The sequence below is a fragment of the Enhydra lutris genome, unplaced genomic scaffold, assembly GCF_002288905.1.
Source record: "Enhydra lutris kenyoni isolate GAN:26980312 unplaced genomic scaffold, ASM228890v2 scaffoldscaffold16, whole genome shotgun sequence".
In the NCBI taxonomy this organism is placed as follows: domain Eukaryota; kingdom Metazoa; phylum Chordata; class Mammalia; order Carnivora; family Mustelidae; genus Enhydra; species Enhydra lutris.
Genome location: NW_019154100.1, coordinates 33,573,129 through 33,587,881, shown reverse-complemented (window position 1 = coordinate 33,587,881; position 14,753 = coordinate 33,573,129). Strand labels below are relative to the sequence as shown.

Genomic DNA, 14,753 nt, shown 5'->3' with positions numbered 1-14,753 from the left:
GGCACTGGGCCTCTGTTGACACTAAAATGGAGTTAATAACACAAACACTTTTTTGGGGATGGATCGAATGTGACAACATTGAAAATGCCAAGCATAGCACTTGGAAATTAGCAGAAACTCAATAAATGTCATTTTCTTTCCCCTCTTTCTTCCCCTTTTTTTCACATACGATCACACCTACTGTAGCATGAAATAATTTATGCCTAACAGGAAAACAAAGTATTAATGACTCAAAAGCATCAGGAAATTTTGTATCTTTTGTTCCCTTTGATCAGTTGTTTGATGCTTCCAATATGTTAAGAAACTCAACTAAAAACTTTGGGACAAAGCATTGCTTTACTTTAGAATGGCACACATTTCTCTCCTGAGATTTACTGGTTAAAATAAAATCAGAACTCTGGTCTGCAGTGGCTGACAAAGCGCTATTGTTTTTAATGATCTTTAGAATATAACTTAATTAATGACTGTGTTAAAAACCTTCTGCTCCTTTTTGTTTTTCCCATTCTTGCTTAGTGAACCCCTATGAGTGCTCCAGGTGTGCTTGCAGTCTTTTTGGAACATCCCCAGCCCTTCTCATATACCTGCCCAGGGATTTTTCTGGAATTTGTGTGTCTACATTATAGAAGAAATGAGGAAAAATTACTTGTGAGTCTATTCTTTACCTTAAGTTGGACATTTGTTATAGCAGAGAAACTTTTTCCCCACGTAAATGAAATACAAGGAAAGGTTACAACCACCATGGAACATTAATTATATATTACAGTTGCAACCCCAGTGCTAAATCAATCAATAATTCAATTATTTATTGGCCATGAGCCATATACACAATGGAAAATTGAGGAAGGTCTTATGTGTTAGGGGTTTGGGCCTAAGTCATCTCTGCCTCCTCTCCTAAGGACCCTTTAGGCAAGTGGAAAGCAACTCCTAATTAGTAGGGTGTCCTTTTATGACCCAAATCAGGCCATTGCTCAAAGCGGAGCAGTTATGCATCAGAGAAATCTCTGAATTATATTCATCTCCTTCTTCTTCGTTGTTCCTTTCATCAGCAAGTTCTGTAGTCTGTCCCTTCAAAATGTCTCCATGTCTCCATGATTTGTTCCTTCTTCTCCATTCGTGTTCCTCAGCATCAGTCTAGATCCTTACAACCTCTTTTTTTTCCCAAATATTTTTACGTTTTATTTTTATTGTGGTAAAATAAACATAACAAAATTTACCATTTTAACCACTTTTAACTGCATGGTTTGGCAGCATGAAGTACATTCACACTGTTGTATAACAGTCCCCACTATCCATCTCCAGAATTTTTCATCTTCCCCAACTGAAGCTCTGTACTCATTAAAAGTATTCAGGAAGGCTTCATGAACGTTCATGGCATCTTCATACGGGGACAGACTAATTTCTGTATGATTCCACTTTCAGTATGTGCGCTCCTGAAACAAGCACCCCTTATGACCTCTTGCCTGATTATTGTGATCTTCTAATGCCTCTGCTCAGCTACCATCTTGAATGCCCGCACTGCCCTCAAGGTGGCGCTCTAGAACCCAGAGTCATTCTCTGGTTTAAAACTGCCCCATCTACAAGATGACATCCAGGCTCTTACACAGGGCATCCAAAGCCTCCCGCAATCTCCCTCTGTCTTCCTCACCTTTACCATCATCATCCTTCTTCCCTCCACCCCACTGTCTCTCAATGACCTTTCTCCATATCAGCAACAGGAGTGCCCAACAGGAGTGAGCTGACAAAACTGACCCCAACTCCATTCTTCATATGCAGTTGACTTTGGGTAAATCTGAGTTCCAGTGCCTTCTCTTTGTGTTTGCTTTGCTTTCTTGCTGAAATGCATTTTTAAGCCCATTCTCCATATATCACTTAGCTATGAAACCTTTCTGAGCTGTCCCTGTTCCTCAATGATAACCAGCTCTCTCTTCCTTAGGGCCTCCATGCTGATCTAACATGGTTTACGTGGAGTCTTGTCTATGATGGTCATGTCCTAAAGATTAGCAGATCTATCCATAGCCCATTCTCCGAAATGGAGCTCAAAACAGATTCTCAAAACCAGAAACATCTCTACTGTTTTGGTTTAACTTCTTACATGTCTTCAATCTATTTCCACTCTCCCAACAAGTGCAGGTTTCTTCAAGTTTCTGACAAATCTGAATACTGAAAGATCATCCAGATTGAAGAAAGTATCCCTTATCTGTAACTGGCTGCCTGAGTTCTTGATTTTATGGGACACTCTCTAGACACAGATCCATTTTCTCTCATTTCCTTTGTAGAGGCAGCTCGTGATGGGGGTTGCATGACAGCCCAAGCCAGAGAAAGACCTTGTAGGACTGCCTTGGGAGGATTCTTGAACCTGGTTCCTTAGTCCTGATTCTAGATTATGTGTAAGAAGCATCTAGGGAAGAGAACAAAACCTTTGCCCTTCCTGTGAGACACAACAGACAGTATTCCCCTCAGACTGTAAGTGCCCCAACCCCTGCAGGATTCAGCACAAGTCTGGGGACTTCATGGGTTACAGTCTTGGAACCATAGACATTCAGAGCCAGAGGGGACCTAAATCTCCATCTCTGCTTCCCATTTGGGGTCCGAGGATTGTGTCCAGTTATGCCCTGAAGGTCTCTTTAGAGGTCAAGCATAGGGAAGACAGGTAGGGTGAGTTGGTGTTTCACTGAACAAGACCCTTTTTTCTCTTCTCCTAGCAGGGGCATTAAGGGTACTTGCTAGTCAAAAATGTCTCTCTCATTAATTAATTCATTTCATTTTAGGTATTTGAGGACTCACTTTGTCCCAGGCACCCGTTGAGTCATTGTGGATACTGTGGTAGAAAATACAGAGTCCTAGCCCTCACAGAGCTCACATTACAATGTGGTAATACAAAACACATTTGTAGCAATAGGTAATAATAAAATGAGGACACAGTAATATATGCTTATAAAGAGGCAAAACGCTATGAAGATAAAATGTAGGGTGAAACAAGAGTATATATTAGGGATTCTGACTTGTTCTGGGGGTCAGACTTCAGTTTTGAGAGATTCAGTGATTTGTCTGAGTTCACACAGCTAGAGGATGGGTCCTCTGACTTCAAGGGCTGTTAACCAACTTGTTAACAACCTTGTGTTTTTTTGTTTTTTTTTTTTAAGATTTAATTTATTTATTTGACAGACAGAGAGGCAGGCGGGGGTGGGGGGGGAAGCAGGCGCCCCGCTGAGCAGCTCAACCCCAGGACCCTGAGATCATGAAATGAGACAAAGGCAGAGGCTTTAACCTACTGAGCCACCCAGGCACCCCTGTTAACAACCTTGTTAAGGAGAGTGCCCAAGTTCCTCTGGGGGCTGTATTGGGTTACATATGCTATATATGGTTCTAGTTATTTCCTGAATGCCTTCTTTGATTCCTAGACCAGGTTAGCATTCCTGCTGTGGATCCCCTAGGGCTCTCTATTTACTCTACTACCACTCATCACAGTGTTGTAACTCCTTCCTTAATTGGCTGTCTTCTCTGTTATATAGGAATATTCTTAAGTTCAGACAGCATGTGTGTCTAGTCATTTCTGTATCCCCCTTACCAGGTCCAGGGTCTCCCAGAGGGTGGGTGCCCTACAGGTATTTCTAGAAATAATGAATATATGGCAAAAGGCAAAATGTCAGGGATTCAACAGTATCTCTGTATGTAGTTGGGTTTTGGGAGACATGAAGGCAAAACTAACTTGTAAAAACAGCTTGATACTTAAGAAACTAAAAAAATACACGAGAGTTCTGATATATACAGTCCATTGGCACCATGTTTAATGGGCTCCCAGACAGAGAAAGTCAAAGGGATGCCTTGGCTAACTCACTTGGTACCACTGAAATAACTGAGATTTCCTAATGGTCCTAGAAGAGTTCATTCTGATGACTTCGGTAGTTCAGATGAATTTACTGATGTCTGAAAACAGCAAGTTTGGACTGTTGGGTATCAGTTAGGATACTTTTTGTAGCAACTTATAGAAAACTCCCGACTCAGATTGTTCTAAACAATTGGAATACTTCTTATCTCCCATAATTGCAACTTCAAAGGGCCAAAGATGAGCTTCAGAAATCTGCCTCTTCTCTTTTCTTTTCAGTGCAGGTGTCTCCCTGAGTCAACTGCAGCAGTTCCAGCTGTCAATCCTGGACACCTGTATCCAGAAGCAGTATCCAGAAGATGAGAAGCTGTCCTCTCCTGGACTTGTTTCCTAAGAATGGGGAAATCTTTTCCAAAAGCTCTTCAGAAGACATTCCCTCACATCTCATTGGCTCGTATTGGTCACATGGCCATTCCCAAACCATTCACATACTGAGGGGAAGGGCTGCCATGAGTGCCTTATTGTGGAATGGATACTGGAAATCCAATCACAGATGTCTACCCTAACCTAACAAATTAGTGAGAATGGCTTTTCAAAAGGTAACTCTTGCCACCCTTCAGGCAACACCATATGGTATGTCACTTCCTTTAATACTATGATGGGTCATTCTCCTTGACCTTGGACCTCATGCCCAGGGACAGTGCTGGCCAGACCCCTGGGGCCTTTTATGCACCGTGGCCTTAAACTCTACTGGGCTATACCAACCTTAGCATGGGACTTTCCCATAGTCTGATCTCCATTCTCCAAGCAAAATAAATGGATTTTTTCCCCATATAACATGAATCAATGCTCCATGACAAATGCGCTTTTTTCCCACTTATTCCTTTGCAATTGTTGGCCATGGATCTTTTATGCCTCTTTCTTTATGTCACAGAGATAAAAATGATAGAAGAATGAGAAATCAATTAAGTTACAAGAAAATAACCACAGCTAAAGTAAAGCAATTACACCAGGGCTAATAACCTACCCAGCAACAGTTAGACAGTTATGTCAAGTAAATTTTGAAATAATGGGAGTTGTGTTGACCCAGAAAAACAATGTATTACCTTTATTGTCAGTCACTATGGTTTCAAGTGCTGGGAGCCTGATTTAATTAATGACAGAAGAGCTAAATCTTTATTCATACATAGCTCTCATGAGAGTTTGCCCCAGATAATGCAACTCTTCCTTCCTCTCTCCTTCCCTCCCTCTCTTTCATCCTCTCTCCCTTTTCCCCTTTCTCACTTCCTTCTTCCCTTTCACATATATGGAGGATCTACCATCTTCCAGAAACTGACCTAGGTACTAAATAGCTAGAAATTTCCATCTCAGGTGTGTGTGTATCAGAGTGTCATGGTACCTCGGTCCTGGGATTGGTTCACCTTATCGGTCAAGCCTGCATTGTACATTTACTCCCACATTTATAGAGTGAGCATTAGGTACTGGATTTGGAATCCAGAAATTAAGAGACAAAGTTCTGTACTCAAGAGATACATCCGCACAAGCAAGCAGGGGTGACACTACCACAAAGTCTTCATGGCGGCAGGGACGAGCGGAGTTTGGAGGTTATGGGTGAACACCCAAGGCACTACTTGGCCTGGGACCTGCAGTGGCCACTCCATGTGGAGTTGGTATGTGGAGTAAGATGTGAAGAATGTGACCTGCGTCTCCAGAAACAGAGCTGCAAGGCAGGGTGGGTGTGGAGGAGTGTTCAGGCGTAAGGAACGATGTGCATAATGGTAGAGGGGTGAAAAGAGTGAGGGGCGTCCCTGTTTGTTATGGCTGCAGTAGTGGGTGAAGGAGAGAGCATCAGTAGCTCCCCGGAAAGAGCCAGGGACCTTTGAGAAAGAGAAAACATCTGTCTTATCAGATATTAAATGTAGGGGCGCCTGGGTGGCTCAGTGGGTTAAGCCGCTGCCTTCGGCTCAGGTCATGATCCCAGGTCCTGGGTTCAAGCCCCACATCGGGCTTTCTGCTCAGCAGGGAGCCTGCTTCTTCCTCTCTCTCTGCCTGCCTCTCTGCCTACTTGTGATTTCTCTCTGTCAAATAAATAAATAAAATCTTTAAAAAAAGATATTAAATGTATGTAAAGCTATAATAATTAAAACAATATGGTATTGGTGGCAGAAAAGCCCCCAGCTTAGTTATTTGTGCATTCTCTGCTTTCTTCATTATGGCAATACCTATTAACTGAAAATAAAACTGTATTCAAAATGAAGAGCGAGTGACAAACTAGGGACATGTTTGTAACATATAAAAAAAGAAAAAAGCGATTGTCTAAAGACTACCACTCAAGATAGAGAAAAAAGAAAATAAAAGTGCAATGAAGAGACTGACAAGTTCAGAAACAATGAGAGTGTTTAAAATATAAATATACATATGATAGAATTGCCACTTCATACTATGTCGAAAAGATAGGTTATTCAGTATTCAGTAAATGGTGTTGGGACAAAGGACCTGGCCTTAAAAAAGCAAATTTAAGTTAAATCTCTAATTCATATATAACATCAAAAGGAAATGGTATTGGGGACTTGGCAAATCAAATCAAATTTTTGTAAAAGATTTATTTATTTGAGAGAGAGAGAGAGAGCATGAATGAGTGGAGTAGAGGGAGAGGGAAAGAGAATCCCAAGCAACACTGAGTACAGAGCCATTGTGGAACTCGATCCCAGGACCCTGAGATCATGACCTGAGCCAGACCAAGAGTGGGACGCTTACCAACTGGGCCCCCCAGTGCCCCAAATCAAATTTTTTTAAAGTAAAATTTTTAGGGGCGTGGAGTCTGCTTGGGATTTTCTCTCCCTGTCCCTTTACTCCTCCTGCTCATGCTCTCCTTCTAAAATAAATAAGTCTTTTTTTTTAAAGTGACATTTTTAATGTATTGTCAACACTGAAATTATTTTCTAGTAACTAAAATAATAAATCATTGGGGCACCTGGGTGGCTCAGTGGGTTAAAGACTCTGCCTTTGGCTCAGGTCATGATCCCAGGGTCCTGGGATTGAGCCCCACATTGGGCTCTTTGCTCAGCAGGGAGCCTGCTTCCTCCTCTCTCTCTCTGCCTGCCTCTCTGCCTACCTGTGATCTCTATCTGTCAAATAAGTAAAATCTTTAAAAAAAATAATAAATCATTAAAAAGTTAAATCAAAGTAGAAATAAGCATGTGCAAGGGACAATTTCCTAAGAAAGAAATGGGAGGCAATATGTAAAGAAAAACACGAGTCGGTGTGAATACATTTCAACGTGAAAGGTCTGTGTATAACAGAGAAGCCTTATACATTTCCTTCGTATTTCCACATGCATTTGTGTAAAGTTTTGCATAACGCTTTCCTATGGTTCTTTTGACTTAAAGAATTTGACTTTTTCATTTCTAATTTTTGATATTCATGCTGTCTCCCCTTTTCACATTTATGCCAGTCTTATTAACTGAAAGCAAAAAAAAAGAAAAAAAAAGAAAGCAAAATAAAGCCATATTCAAAACAAAAAGGCAAGTGATGAACTAAGGGATTGCCTCAACATATAAAAACAGGAAAAGTTTATTATATATAGAGTGTCTTTAAAAATAAAGAAGAGAGAAAATAAAATTGAGAAAAATGGGTAAAAGAATATGAATATGCAATTTATCTAAAAAACTAAAATGATAATGTACATTTAAAAGTTTTTCAACCTCATCTGTAATAAAAAAAATTAAAACAACTTTGTATGTACTTTTTGCTTATCAATTTGGTAAGGATATACATATATATATATATGTAAGTATATGTATATATATATATATATATGTAAGTATATGTATATATATACGTAGGTGTGTATCCTGCCTGAGGAAAAACGATGCATTAGGCATGGTTAAGAAAGTGAATAGACACCTAATTTGAGTTGTTTCCTTTGCCTACTTAAGCTTGGAATTAAGAGTTTAACTTTATCCAAAAGAACTATAAGCAACAGGATCGAGCTCAAGGGTCCAAAATGTGGTTAAGAAAGAAAAAAAAATTGTAGCAAGTTATGCCAGGAGCTAGCTGGAAAACAAATTCTTCACAAGATTCCATCTGGGCCTGGTCTTGGGTCAAGAAGGAGGAGGAGCTGAGAGGGCTGGAGGGTGCCATATTCCCCAGGGAGAAGCTCTTTCTTCTGCAAGAGGAGCCTGACCACAGAGGACTGAAGGTCATGACTGAGCAGATAGAAAACGCTTCAGGGAAGCTCGAGGCTGTGGGAGGTCACTCTGAATCTTCATCATTCTACCACAGCTAGGAGCAAGGAGCACAGGGCAGGATTTAAGGAGGCTATGCTTTGTTGAAAGCTGAGTGCAACTTGCTTTTGAAATCATCCCTTTCATCATCGTATTGTACTTGGCTTTTTCTAAGGGCACTACAAGAACACACAAGTCAGGCTGTAGGCAGGTCTGAGAGGTCCTGATGGGAAGGAGCAGCTTGAATTGATGGGGAAAGATTATGGATGGGGAAAGAGCCATGTGACAGATCTGGCCAGACAGCGCATTGGGAACCCTGGGGTGGACACACTGTATCCACCCGCCTGAGCAGGTGTTTGGACTGATTTCATGAGCTGATGGGAAATCAATCAGGAGAGAACAAGGACAAACACTGTCCACTGAAATCGATGCGTCAGTTGCCTGTGATGGACGGCAGGAGGTGCTTCCCCCCAGATGCTTACCCCTGCGACGAGCCACCTTCCTCCTCCACGTGCCACTTTCAACTATGCTATGACTTAACTTTGACTGCTTGTCTAAATAACCTTCATCTTTCCTCCAAGATTCCTCCCAAATTCAACTCAGTGGAGAGGAGGCAGTACATGGAAATCATGTAGGCGTCAATTTGTCAAGTCAGCAGAGATGATTGACAATCTCCAGTCTCAGCAAGGTTGCTGCACTGGCTATGGGATCCCTCCCCTGCCCAGCTTGACCTCTGATGGAGGGCAAGTCATTTTGTTCTTTTTAGCCTTAGGCCGACTTTTGTGAAAAATTCAGGGGCTGGCCTATGTGATGGATCACATTCTTCCAGCTATGGTATTTTATGCAACTAAAGATGAACAAAGAGCAAGAATGCAGGAGTCCCATAATATCAGAAAAAACTCGAAACGTATTTCATACACTTAATACTTCATCAAAGAAGTGTATATGAAAACAATGAGATATTTTTTTGAAACCTCTATGTTGGATGAAGATTTCATAAACAATAGCATCTTCCATTGGGTCAGGGGAAGAAAACTCAGAGCTCTTTTTTTTTTTTTTTTTTTTTTTTTGCTGTTGGCAGGAATACACCTTTTCTGTAGGGCAGTTTATGAATATGCATTGAAAGTTTTAAAATGAGCATCATCTTTGATCTAGCAATTCCAGTAGAATGAGTTCTGAAGGAATAATCCGAGACTCATGAATAAATTTAAGTACAAAGATTTTTATCACAGCAGTATTTATATGATCTGAAACCAAAGGCTGGTTCCTTCATTCAGGACAAATTATGGGGCACACCGTGGCAGGCTTGGTGTAGGATCAGCCTGGCCAAGCAAACCCTCAACGTGCCAGTATCTCCGTCAATCCCCGACCCCACCCTGGCGGAGTCATGCTGTCAGAGGTGATCCTGCCGCATGACAAGCGACACCCTGACTCTCCAGGCAGTTGTGGTCTTCTCTGCTGAAAGACCATCTGTGGCCATCATTGGCTGTGGGACAGAGGGAGCATCCTATGGCTTGGTTGTTAAGGCCCTTTATGACTGAATCTCACCCCACCAGAAGTAGCTTATTGCCAACTTCTTCCCTCTCCCACTGACATGCCTGCCTCTCCTTTCCCTGTCGTCACACTTAACTCGGACCCCCAGTTACCAGGAAACCTGCTTCCCTCCCACCTTTCCCTTCTCCTATCTGAATTCTTCTCTCCTTCAATAGTCACTTCCAAGAAGTGTTCCTTGCCAGTTTTTTTTTGCTCAGTTTTGCTTAAGGTTTACCTATCTTTTCAATGACAATGTAAGATCTCTGAAATTGGTACTGTGCCTTGTATTTGAAAGACTACATGAAATAAGAGAAAGAATAGGGTATAAACTCAGAAAAACCTCTTTAAATCCTGTGTGATGTTGGGCAGGTTACTTAACCTCTCTGAACCTGAGTTTTACCATACATAAAATGGGGACTAAATGTAATTATTTCATTGAGTTGGGATCTATGTTAGATATGGGATGGAATCCCACATGGGGTAACTGTTAGCTATGTCTGTTCCATAACACATACTCAGAAAATATTAGTTCTCCCCTCCTTACACTACTTTGGAGAAGTTGGGCTTAACACATATTTAGTTTAGATGAAGTCTTGTGGTCTGGCCACTTCCCTCAAGGACACTAGGACCAATGACAGGCCTTGTGGGGAGAGAAGAGCAGGAGTTGGTGAACCAGGAAAGCCTCCATGGGGGTCTGGCCTGCTGGTCTCTTACCTGATAATTGCCAGGGGGATGAAGTACACCAGGAAGGCCACGATGGTCATGTACGGGGTCCAGTAGGAGTCATCCGGCCATAGCGCCCAGCACTGCACTTTGCCATTAGAGAGTTTCCTTTTCCCAAATATGATCAGGGTGGGAATGGAGAAAAGGAAAGAAAGGCTCTAGGCAATCACGATGAGGATCTTGGCTTGCTTTTCTGCTCAAAGGAAAGAAGTTGGATGGTTTGTCCATGTAGATATCAAAGACATCCAAGATGGGGACAGTATGAGAGACTGAGAACAGTGATCGCATCTTTGGTGGGTGAGGGGCATGGCCATGTGGTCAGACAGAGAGGGAACAGGGTAGAAGGTAATCTAGTTTGATAGCACGAGCATCAAAGGAATAGATCAGTGCACGGGAAATAATGGAAGGGTTGGAAGTGGTCCAGGGAAGTAGGAAAATGTTTACACCACCTTCAGGACTTGAAGGGCTCAGAAGGCAAGCTGAGAAGCATCCACTTTGGAGATGTTAGGAGAACCAGGGATCTCAGGAGGCAGGAGGTAGAGGGAACCTACTGTGATGTGGTTGAGGATATAAGGGAGTTGTTTCCCGAAGGAACAGAGGAAAGCTTTGGCTGGAAGAGGAGCAGCGGGAATTTGGGGAGGAAACAAACACAGAGCTGTCTGGCCTTCAAAGAGCAAGGGAGGATTTTTCCTCTTGACCACAGGGATGTGATGCCAGCCAGGTTTCTACAGATCCTGGCAGCATTCATAACCGCTCCTGCACAGTATCCTTCTTTCACTGGTTACAATTCACATTATGTCTCCTTCTGTAGGTCCTAGAGCCTGAACTTTTAAGGGTGATCTGCAAGTCCTGGGCCCCATTCAGATTCCACTGGATGAGTTAACAATACATTCACTTTTGAGAGGGATGGGCATGGAAAGAATCAGAATAAAAGATTATGAAATTGTGCTTTACCATTAATTCTACCAAGATACAAAAAAATGTTTCCCCAAAGTGCACTCAGGGCAGATGCTTGGAATGACTTCTCTCATACTGGTGCTGGGCTGTCCTGGGAAACCCCTAGTCTCAGATGCCTCCATGGAACATTTTTCCATTTCTTTGTGTCTTTCTCAATTTCTTTCATGAGTACTTTATAGTTTTCTGAGTACAGATTCTTTGCCTCTTTGGTTAGGTTTATTCCTAGGTATCTTATGGTTTTGGGTGCAATTATAAATGGGATTGACTCCTTAATTTCTCTTTCTTCTGTCTTGTTGTTGGTGTATAGAAATGCAACTGATTTCTGTGCATTGATTTTTATAACCTGACACTTTACTGAATTCTTGTATGAGTTCTAGGAGATTTGGAGTGGAGTCTTTTGGGTTTTCCACATAAAGTATCATATCATCTGCAAAGAGTGATAGTTTGACTTCTTCTTTGCCGATTTGGATGCCTTTAATTTCTTTTTGTTGTCTGATCGCTGAGGCTAGGAATTCTAGTACTATGTTGAATAGCAGTGGTAATAAAGGACATCCCTGCCATATTCCTGACCTTAGTGGAAAAGCTCTCAGTTTTTCTCCATTGAGAATGATATTCGCTGTGGGTTTTTCATAGATGGTTTTAATGATATTGAGGTATGTACCCTCTATCCCTACATTGTGAAGAGTTTTGATCAAAAAAGGATGCTGTACTTTGTCAAATGCTTTTTCAGCATCTATTGAGAGTATCGTATGGTTATCATTTTGTCTTTTATAAATGTATTGTATCACATTGATTGATTTGTGGATATTGAACCAACCTTACAACCCTGGAATAAATCCCACTTGGTTGTGGTGAATAATCCCTGTAATGTACTCTTGGATCGTATTGGCCAGTATTTTGGTGAGAATTTTCACATCTGTGTTCATCAAGGATATTGGTCTGTAATTCTCTTTTTTGATGGGGTCTTTGGTTTGGGGATCAAGGTAATGCTAACCTCATAAATGAGTTTGGAAGTTCTCCTTTCCTTTCTATTTTTTTGGAACAGTTTCAGGAGAATAGGTATAAATTCTTCTTTAAATATTTGGTAGAATTCCCCTCAGAAGCTGTCTGGCCCTGGGTTCTTGTTTGTTGGGAGATTTTTGATGACTGCTTCATTCTCCTTACTGGTTATGGGTCTGTGCAGGTTTTCTATTTCTTCCTGGTTCAGTTGTGGTAGTTTATATGTCTCTAGGAATGCATCCATTTCTTCCAGATTGTCAAATTTGTTGGTATATAGTTGCTCATAATATGTTCTTATAATTGTATTTCTTTGGTGTTGCTTGTGATCTCTCATCTTTCATTCATGGTTTCATTTATTTGGTCCTTTCTCTTTTCTTTTTGATAAGTCTGGCCAAGGGTTTATCAATCTTATTAATTCTTTCAAGGAACTAGCTCCTAGTTTTGTTGATTTGTTCTACTGTTCTTTTGGTTTCTATTTCATTGATTTCTGCTCTGATCTTTATTATTTCTCTTCTCCTGCTGGGTTTAAGCTTCCTTTACTGTTCTTTCTCCAGCTCTTTTAGATATAGGGTTAAGTTGTGTACTTGAGACCTTTCTTGTTACTTGAGAAAGGCTTGTATTGCTATATATTTTCCTCTAAGGACTGCCTTTGCTGTGTCCCACAGATTTTGAACTGTTACATTTTCATTATCATTTATTTCCATGATTTTTTTCAATTCTTCTTTAATTTTCTGACTGACCCATTCATTCTTTAGTAGGATGCTCTTTAGCCTCCATGTATTTGGGTTCTTTCCAACTTTCCTCTTGTGATTGAGTTCTAGCTTCAGAGCATTGTGTTCTGAAAATATGCAGGGAATGATCCCAATCTTTTCATACTGGTTGAGACCTGATTTGTGACCCAGGATGTGATCTATTCTGGAGAATGTTCCATGTGCACTAGAGAAGAATATGTATTCTGTTGCTTTGGGATGGAATGTTCTGAATATATTTGTGATGTCCATCTGGTCCAGTGTGTCATTTAAGGCCTTTATTTCCTTGTTGATCTTTTGCTTGGATGATCTGTCCATTTCATTGAGGGGGGTGTTAAAGTCCCCTACTATTATTGTATTGTTGTCAGTGTGTTTCTTTGATTTTGTTATTAATTGGTTTATATAGTTGGCTGCTCCCAAGTTAGGGGCATAGATATTTAAAATTTTTAGATCTTCTTGTTGGACAGACACTTTGAGTATGATGTTGTGTCCTTCCTCATCTCTTATCATAATCTTTGGCTTCAAATCTAATTTATCTGATATAAGGATTGCCACCCCAGCTTTCTTTGGATGTCCATTAGCACGGTAAATTGTTTTCCACCCCCTCACTTTAAATCTGGAGGTGTCTTTGGGTCTAAAGTGAGTTTCTTGTAGACAGCATATTGATGGGTTTTGTTTTTTTATCCATTCTGATACCCTGTGTCTTTTGATTGGGGCATTTAGCCCATTTACATTCAGGGTAACTATTAAAAGATATGAATTTAGTGCCACTGTATTGCCTGTAAGGTGACTTACTGTATGTTGTCTCTGTTCCTTTCCGGTCTACTACTTTCAGGCTCTCTCTTTACTTAGAGGACCCCTTTCAGTATTTCCTGTAGGGCTGGTTTGGGGTTTACAAATTCTTTTAGTTTTTGTTTGTCCTGGATGCTTTTTATCTCTCCTTCTATTTTCAATGATAACCTAGCTGGATATAGTATTCTCGGCTGCACGTTTTTCTCATTTAGTGCTCTGAATATATCATGCCAGTTCTTTCTGTCCTGCTAGGTCTCTGTTCATAAGTATGCTGCCAATCTAACATTCTTACCACTGTATGTTACAGACTTCTTGTCCCAGGCTGCTTTCAGGATTTTCTCTTTGTCACTAAGACTTGTAAGTTTCACTGTTAGATGATGGGTGTGGACCTATTTTTATTGATTTTGAGGGGGGTTCTCTGTGCATCCTGGATTTTGATGTTTGTTCCCTTTGCCATATTAGGGAAATTCTCTACAATAATTCTCTCCAATATACCTTCTGCCCTCCTCTCTCTTTCTTCTTCTTCTGGAATCCCAATTATTCTAATACTGTTTCATCTTATGGTATCACTTATCTCTCAAATTCTCCCCTCGTGGTCCAGTAGTTGTTTGTCTCTCTTTTGCCCAGCTTCTTTATTCTCCATCATTTCATCTTCTATACCACTAATTCTCTCCTCTGCCTCATTTATCCTAGCAGTAAGAGCCTCCATTTTTGATTGCACCTCATTAATAATTTTTTCAATTTCAGCTTGGTTAAGATTTTAGTTCTTTTATTTCTCCAGAAAGGGCTTTTATTTCTCCCTACAGGGTTTCTCTAATATCTTCCATGCCTTTTTCAAGCCCAGCTAGCACCTTGAGAATTGTCATTCTGAACTCTAGATCTGACATATTACCAATGTCCATATTGATTAAGTCCCTAGCCTTTGGTACTGCCTCTTGTTCTTTTTTT

The 14,753-nt window shown here is 40.8% G+C and overlaps 1 protein-coding gene across 1 annotated transcript in view; it reads right to left on the bottom strand.

Annotated features, from left to right (window-relative positions):
* LOC111147403 (neuropeptide S receptor 1) overlaps positions 1 to 14,753 on the bottom strand; it is a 147,015-nt gene that overhangs the window by 21,030 nt on the left and 111,232 nt on the right. Inside the window, 1 exon segment of the mRNA XM_022503411.1 lies at positions 10,300 to 10,504. Within this exon segment, the coding sequence (XP_022359119.1) occupies positions 10,300 to 10,504 (205 nt within the window).